The following is an 8,435-nucleotide window of genomic DNA, read 5'->3' as shown; positions in this document are numbered from 1 at the left end:
TAGGGCTTCGTTTTAATTGCTTGTTTATTTGAGGTCTTAAGTTAAAACTCGTTTCAGGTCTAAAGTTCCAAATTACAAAAATTAACTATAATAAATAAATATTAAAAAAAATCAGACTAGGCATTGTTAGTCACTGTGACTTTCCCAGCATGCACACACTTAGCTATTAATGATACTGTTGTTCCATTTCACGCAGCTGAAAAAGAACAAAAGAGACTGGATTACGTTAATACAGTATTGTTTTTATTCATTTTTATGGCATTGATGAATAAAACTAAAACAAGAGTTGCATTTATGCCAAGGCTGACAAACGAAACCTCGTGTGAATCCAAAAACCAGACGTTTGGATAATTCAAGCATCTGCACAGTTTTCAAACCTTGTCCGGCTATTGTGGAATTATCACGGTGAAGAGTGACAGTGCGTTTCAAAGCCACACGGTGTCATTTCGTAGAGTGTGTAAGAGAGGGTGGTTATGTGTTAGGCTTTGGAATGGGAAATATGAATATAATATAACATATTTATATATTTATGTATATATATTATACATAGCATGGTTCATAAATTTGAGAGCATCGTTGTCCTTGAATTCCGTCTTTGCCAATAGCCCTTTCCCACTGGTGGTTTATTTAGGGCCATCTATGAAGCATGACACAGGATACCTCACTGAACCGCCCCCGAGATGTTTTGCATAGACGCCAAGTTAAATTCATGCAAATGAGTATGGGACAGACGTTTGAAAAGATCTAAACGAAACAAAAAAATGTTACGATAAAGAAAAAATGTCAAACACGAGTCAAGGTTACACTACATCTACCACATGAATGAATTGTGTGAGTGGTCACATTCAATTTTTTAGGACTCTAGGTTTAGAAAAATAAGTGTGATTATTTCTATATTAAAAAAAGAAAAAGAAAGAAAAAAGTCAGTCCACGTAATATACTCTGTGATCGAGCATAATGATTACTGTAGCTACACTTGAAGCATGTTTATGTGTAGATCTGCTATATGTGTATATTTTAGTACTTTCAGACGAATATTGCTCTTCTGCAGCACTGCCTATTTTTAACGCCATCGACAAAGAGACCTACGCGTCAGCTATCTTTGCTAGTGTGTATGTGTGAGGGGCCAAGTCAACATGCAGCATTAGGTTCCAACAAGGGCAGTCACCATGCATAGTAGTCATTTTATGCCATTAGAAATGGTGAAAGAACCCCCCTGAAACAATAATGTTCATACTCGGCCATGGCTAGCCAAGTTTTGAAATGAATTTGTTAGCTGTTTAGTATTTTGATATTTATACCAGAATTCACCGTGGCACCATTCACTTCCCATATAAAGTAAAGAAACCCACTACCTAAACTAATGTCTTGTTCGAGGTTACTCAGACATGTGTCTTTTTCAGGACGTATGTGGAAGAAATTTCTGCAGCCGTTACAGAAAACAAACATTGACTGTAAAAGAAACACTCCGCACAATAAATAAAATAAATAACATTTCAAAACGAATGTGAACAAAACGTAAAAATGTAACACAAAAGCAAGGTTTAGATCTGTTGTCATTTTAAAAACATTTCTTTTTTTCATATTTTTGTTTTAATACATCATTTAAAGATTTCTAAAAAAATCAGGAAGTTGTATACAGAAGCATTCACAGACATCATTGTATAAAAGCTGATACATAAGAGATTAGCATCAGTCAACAGTGTTCTACGTTATAAACTCTTTGCGGGAATATTTCATTGTTATCAATAAATATGAGTAGACAATAAACGCGTGTAAAGATTTCGGGAAAATCGGAGATTAGGAATAGTCTATGGCTTTAGCGGCTACCTCAGCCAAAAAACATCAACAAACAAAAAAACAAAACAAAAAACGTTAATTTATGCCATTATTTTCCTACCGTTTTTCAGGACAAGCTACTAAACCAAAAAGAAAACAAATTGGTACCGTCTGTTTCTACACAGCTACATCAGGCTAGAAGAGAATAACCCTCAAAGTATTCCTCTCCGGTTTGTTGTCTCGGAAACAAAGGAGGTACTGGCTAGTTCCTCTCAGGGAACTTCAGTAGGGCGCAAACTTCTGTCGCTCTGGTTTCTTGATGCCGTTGGCGGAGGAGATCTTGGCGGTGTAGGAAGCCAAGGTGCCGTGGGCAGGGGCAGCGGCAGCGGCGGCGGCAGCAGCTTGGGCAGCAGGGGCCGAGAGTGCCAGGAAGGGGACGGATTTGATTCCCAGGAGGCTGGAGAGGGGGAGGGTATAGGGGGCGCCCAACATTGGAGCGTGGGGCAGGCCGCCCATCGCTGCCAGGGCTGCGGCAGAGGACGATGCAGGGGGAGCAGTCTGGGTGAAGCTCATGTTGAGGTCTACAGGGGTCGACATGGAGGAGGACTGGGCAGTGGATTTGGCGGTCTCTAAACTGTACGAGGGAGGGAAGGAAGGAGGTGGAGGAGAGGAGGGTGGAGGGACAAGGGAGGGGAGCCGGATGGAGAAGGGTTAGAAGGTTAAATAAAAGACATGTTAAACAAAAATTGAGAGAGATAAAAAAAATAATCAAAAAACAGAAACAAAAAAATCATAAAAGAGGTGTGTTTTGCTGGTGGTTGCAACAGATTATTTGAGGGGGGACCTTGGCACTCATGGGAAAGGAGCTGTTTAATTCAGGGTGATGGCTTGGGTAGGGGCTTTGGGAAAAGAAACAAAATGATTTCAATTTTTAGTAGCATTTCCTTTATCTTTTATCAAAAAGATGCATTTGTCAACATGGTACTCATTGCAAATGCATGTTATCAAACGTGCTCTGCCATTAATGTATTTTTCGAGGGCGTAGCACTGATTTCTCATTATCACGTTGGGGGTGTGTTCAATATGCAGAACGTTCTGATGCAATGCATTGAAACGAGACGTCGGTCTCGTAGGAAGTATTCTTAGAGAGTGACACTGATTTGGGGTGACGTCTCCAGACTTCTTCTAGGACATGAATAATCATGTTTGGTTTTTAATGGCTCGATGGAGCTGACTCGTTAAGGAAATATTCTGACGCTAGAGTGCCTTGGGTTGCTCCGAGATCTGCGTTTGTTGCCGTCACTTGGCAGAAACCAAACTTATAGGAATTCAACTGATGAGAAACCAGTAAAATCAATAATATTAAGACAGAAGCAAAACAACAAAAGCTTTCCCAAAATATCTTGAACTCAAAATAGTAATTTTTATCCATGCAGGAAGCCTGAGTAACATATTTTAAATAGAATAATGAGGGGCTTCTCAGAGTGAGTTTGACATTCTGCACCGGTCTGCTTGTTGAACACACCTGAGACAAGCATAAATATTTCATTCAAGACCCAATTATTGCTCTCTTGTCGACTTGCTGAGTCATAATATGCTAGAAGAATTAATATATAACTTTGTACATGACACTGCATCTGTTAGAAATCTTAATTTATTTGCTAGCCAATACAGAAAATAGAGAAAAATGGAATAACTGATTGTTAAAGAAGCCACTAATTTGGAGTGGGGTCTTATTCTGTTTCTTCATTAGTATTCATTAATGCATATGCTCCGGTTGACAGAATAATCGATTTGAACTCTTCACTAACAAGATCTTTAAAAAAGTTCTTGTGGTTTGAATTGTTTGTGTGTTTGGCTAATTCTACCATACGTTAATTATAAGTATACAACGATCATTTTCATTAGCCTGAATAAAGAACAGAACTATTAATTTTGTTACATTAGCAAATTAAATTTTGCCCCAGCATTGATGGAGAAGTCTTTGCAGAGGAACTGAGCTGTCAGGAATTTACTGCTTTCTTGCCTGACACAACATTTGATCAAATTGCAACCGCATAGATTACGTGGGAGAAAAATACAGTCTGTCTATGAGGTGGCCAAAATGCTCTGCCTTTAAGCTTTAACAAGATTCTGGTTTGAAACTTGGCCAATTAATCCCCCAGCCTGGCTTCTTTCCGCCACATTTTCTTGCTTTTTAGTTGTGCAATGCCTTTGCTCAAGAGTGCTTCTTTTTTGGCCAGCAACTATGGACTGGAAAGACCCCTGATTGAATATTCCCAGAGGTTTTGTCAGGGTCTCCTACTTCAGGGTGCCCTAGAGCATTATGGTGTAAAATATGCCACATAAACACATGGAGTGGTCAAGTACAAACACCCTGAATCTGTTAGTGGGATGGGATGACTTCCAGTGCTTACCAGGATGTGATTAGATACTGGGCCAAGTTGATGCTGATTGGGGAGCCTGTGATGGTGACGTGTCGGTCACTAGTGCTGTCCAGTTGACTGCCAATCTTGATCTGAGCCCCCGACACCTGGCGGATCTCGTTGATTTTGGTACCCTGCCTGCCGATTATTGAACCAATCAGCTGAAAGGAAAGTAGAAGACCAATCAGATCAATAATAGATTTAAACAGCTATTCTATGACACTATTTCCCTCTGAGACAAGGGTGTACAGTCCTGCTTCTGGTGGGCCAAAGTCCTGCAGAGTTTATCTCCAACACACCTGTCTGGAGGTTTCTTGAAGTCTCGATTAGCTGGATCAAGTGTGCTTAATTCAGGTTGGAGCTGAACTCTGCACGACAGTGGCCCTCCGGGAGTAGGATTGGATACCATAGCTCGTGGTACAAAATTGCAACATGATAAACATTGACAACATGATCGGTTTAAAGAAAGCCAAATTTATGTTGCTCGAATTTTACATCTGGATAATTTCCGTCGCTTGGTCAACCGCAATCCTGAAATTCATAAAGCATGACATACAGCCCCACTGCCCATGTGTGGTTAAGTAACTATTGATTTCAAGGACAGTGTTTGCACCCTCATGCCCGTATCTAATGTGTTCTTTGACAAACACTTCAATCTCTCTTTGTGTGCATGTCATCATGGTTGGCTCTGAAATGCCAGTTTATGTGTGTGTTCATCTGGACCTAAGATGACAGGGCTGTGTCTGTACATGGCATTGTCTCTGTAACAAGCATCTGCTAATAGTTCTGTGGATCTAGACGGCCAGTTTAAACCAACAACAGGTGGTGGTGAGCTAATTCATCCTACTGTGACAGCATCAAGTTTTAAAAAAAAGTTGTGGGTGTGCAGCTCCCCAAAAACTCATTGTATGAATCCAGATGATTTATACAGTGGTTCCTGTACATTCTGTGAAAGGTGTCCAAAGCTTGAAGGAAAAAGGACCATGGGGGTTGGTTGACCCCTAGGGCTTGGTGTCAAGCCTGAACAATGATAAAGTGAAGTGGCCCCGACTGGGATGAGTTAACAGTTTATCATTCAAATGACTGACAGCTTGTCTTTTGTCCACCCTCCATCCCAACCCCCAACCCTCACTTTGAGTGTGAGTTGGATTATGTGGGCAAGAATTGCTCCACAAAGCATTCCTTTCCTCACGAGTCATATGGACGTCAAAGCTCCTGATTTGTCACACCGCTCTCCCTGGTGCCCAGGGGCTATTAATGGCTCAGCTGATTGTGGCTAAGTGCTTGCAGTCGACCGCCAGGTCTCGCTGCCGCCCTGACATAAAGGATTCCAGCATGTCCTTTGCACTGCACCACATATTTGCCCACTGACATCCTTCATTTTTAGAAATCTATGAATTAAATATCCTCAAGCAATAGGATAATGAAACAAAGTACCGTCACCCACACAGCCTCCTCCAACCTTCCAAGTTTACCAAAGAAAAAAGTTCAGTTTGGGTTGTTTTATAGATTTTTTTTGTATCCACTGAAATCAAGGTGCAATCTATGGCTCAAATCTGTCTAAAGCAAGAGGCAGGTATATATAACCTAGCCAAGCTGGAGACAGGCCTATTTTAGGTGAATCTTCTACTTGGGTCTTAGTTTTGAAAGTTTGAGGAGCGAGGACACATCTCCTGCCAGCAAAAACTGGTGTCACTGACGGGCTCGTCCACCTCTCACAGGGCAATCTTTAAACTGGTAGAGTCCTGACCCAGCTTCATCCGCTGCCACTGCTGTGCTCTTGAGCAGTGATCCGATCCCAATCTAATTGTAGCATGTTTCAGGAGATTTAGGGGGGGATGGTTCACCATGGAGAAACTGCTCCTCTATAGAGAGAAACCTGATTGCGAATGATAAACAACTTAGCCTGCCAGCCGTTTGATGTCTGTTTGATGTCGCCTTGCCTTGGAATTGCATCGCTGTGAGGGAATTTCAATAATACATGCTTTCCATCACCCTGCTTTATGCAGGAATATGAATACACAAGCATGCTAAATTAGCCCTTGATTGGAGAAATGGTTGAAGTTGCTTTGAAGTTTATCATGTATGATGAGGTTAAGAACCATTCAGTAAGTCAAGTTTTATTTGAAGCTAGTGTCAATTTGACAAGAGCTGACTCTTTTTCTGTTCATGTGCTTCAAGGTAGTCAATGACTTCACTTGTACGAAATAACTCTAGATAATGCATTCACTTAATTTGTCTGCCATTACAGCTGTACAAGAAATAACAAAAATGCTGAAACACCCCATAAGCGTAAAAACTCAAACCTAAAATTAATACAATTCTCATTACTTTATGCATGTAAATTATCTAAAACCTTCCTTCGGAGTTCACATCGGGCACACTACTTATGTTCAAAACCAGTTTAACAAAGTACAACAGCATGGAGCATGTTTTGAGACCTGTTTTTAACTGGTGTGAGACAAAAACCAATCAGATCATGGGAAAAAGTTAAAGAATAGAGTCGGGCATTGAAGCCTTAAAATAACAAAACAATGGGAGTTGAAAATATGTATTGAGTACTGAGTCCACAGCTGGGCCCTTCGCCAGTCGATTAATCCTGTGATCTCAGGGAGACGTGGAGGCGGGAGGGAGCCCTGGTCAGCAGGCATGAAGGGAACGTCCCGTTTGCCCCCGGGGTGCAACCTAGAGCTCTGACAAAAGGCTCTGGCTTTATTTACTGTCTCTGTTTTGACAGCAGAGAGTGCTAAGCATGTCAGACGCCATGACAGGATTGAACTGGATCTGGTGAAGCTCTTCTGGCAGAGCAGGGGGTGGACAGATTGAAATTAAAAGTTTCAGGATTTCTGCGAGGCCAAAGTGTGCCATGAGAGGTTCTCTGAAGAACATGACTTTTCTCATTTCTAAAACGCATATCTGACCATTCTCAGAGGCTTAATAAAGTCTTCATGTAAGACATAAACATAATTAAGCATTATTACAAAAGAAACGGTGTTTCTTGAGTATTCTATGCGATACTTGCAAAAAATAAGTTTTACTTACGTCATTTGGAATGAGAAGTTCTTGTGATGCTGTCTGGGAACTGGAGTCAATGCCTGCAGGAAGAGGAACAGGTACCACGTTAACAAACCATAGGATAATTCACTGTAGTTTGTTTGCTTTCTTCTTTCCCTTTCTTCAATGGCCTCAACGTAGGCCTATTTCTGACCCCAAATTATCTTCTGTTGATCTGCATTGGGCCACACATTCTCGGGAGAGATTTAACTTATTGAACCCAGAATATTATTTTAAGTGATCTCGTATCTGTTAGCTGGATGCTATCACCTAATCGCTAACAACGTGCACAGAGCTAGCCTGTATCTCTTTCCCTTTACTTCCTATCTCAGCAGGAGGCCCAGACCCAGCAGTGCCTCCCAGCCCAACAGGGGCCTATTTAATAGACTGAAACATTGCCTTGACTGATGAGCTTTTTACCTCCGACATAATCGAATTCCCCAGCCATATCATGATAGGATGTGCTCTTGTAATTTTAGCGGCGGGGGGCAACTATTACATTTGTTTTGACCCTTCAATTCTTCGAAAGGGCTTTTTGATTCTCACATTTGCACAGAAAGTGCTTATTTACCATAATGTTCAACAGTCTGTTGGCTTTAAGAGATCCTACACAACAAACCTTTCACAAATGTTGGGAATCTCCGGGCAGCTTGAAAGACATCACTGAAAAACTTGGGGTGGCTGTATAATTGGATGTCTGGTTGTGAGCAAGAAAAAAAGAAAGGGAACAAGAAAAGGAGAGCTTTAGCTGGACATTTACCACAGCTCTGAGAAGCCCCAGGAGCTGACTGTGGCGCCTTGTAAAGTTTGGCCCCGTTTTTGCAGCTGTAATCTGCATGCGCCATATGCTCCATGGAGCTCAGGTGTATTACCTTGAACATGGGTGGCCTATGGGTCTTTGGGAGGTTTGTTTGAATCTACAAGCTTGAGTTCTCTGGTGGAATTGTGTCGCATCCACAATCGCTGTACACAGATATTTAGCACTGCTAAAGCAGACTTGTGCTTCTGGGTAAATATAAGGTATTTACACTTAAGTTCTCTTTATAAGAAGTTTAAAACACTTCAGTATACTACAAACTTAACTGAGTGATACAAAAAAAATTCATTCACACTGTTCCTGGCCTTGAAACCAAGTCAGATCACTTTTGATCTATTTTCAAAGAATGAATTCTGATC

General features: G+C 41.2%; 1 protein-coding gene across 9 annotated transcripts in view; it reads right to left on the bottom strand.

The window, feature by feature from the left end:
- Positions 1-1,442: 1,442 nt before the first annotated feature.
- Positions 1,443-8,435, bottom strand: part of pcbp4 (poly(rC) binding protein 4) — an 80,028-nt gene continuing 73,035 nt past the window's right edge. For 2 of the 9 annotated variants that reach the window (XM_079594116.1, XM_079594117.1), the window contains 4 exons: positions 7,879-7,956; positions 7,248-7,300; positions 4,197-4,366; positions 1,596-2,413 (listed from right to left, as the gene is read on the bottom strand). In XM_079594116.1, coding sequence (XP_079450242.1) covers positions 2,062-2,413; positions 4,197-4,366; positions 7,248-7,300; positions 7,879-7,956 — 653 coding nt within the window. In that variant the 3' untranslated portion in view covers positions 1,596-2,061. Of the gene's footprint in view, positions 2,679-4,196; positions 4,367-7,247; positions 7,301-7,878; positions 7,957-8,435 lie in introns of all 9 variants that reach the window. The other 7 variants (XM_079594118.1, XM_079594120.1, XM_079594123.1 and 4 more) reach the window with 7 other exon arrangements.

Source organism: Phoxinus phoxinus (genome assembly GCF_949152265.1).
Source record: "Phoxinus phoxinus genome assembly, chromosome: 20".
NCBI lineage: Eukaryota > Metazoa > Chordata > Actinopteri > Cypriniformes > Leuciscidae > Phoxinus > Phoxinus phoxinus.
Note: the sequence above shows the minus strand (reverse complement) of the source record. Positions and strands in the feature narration are given on the sequence as shown.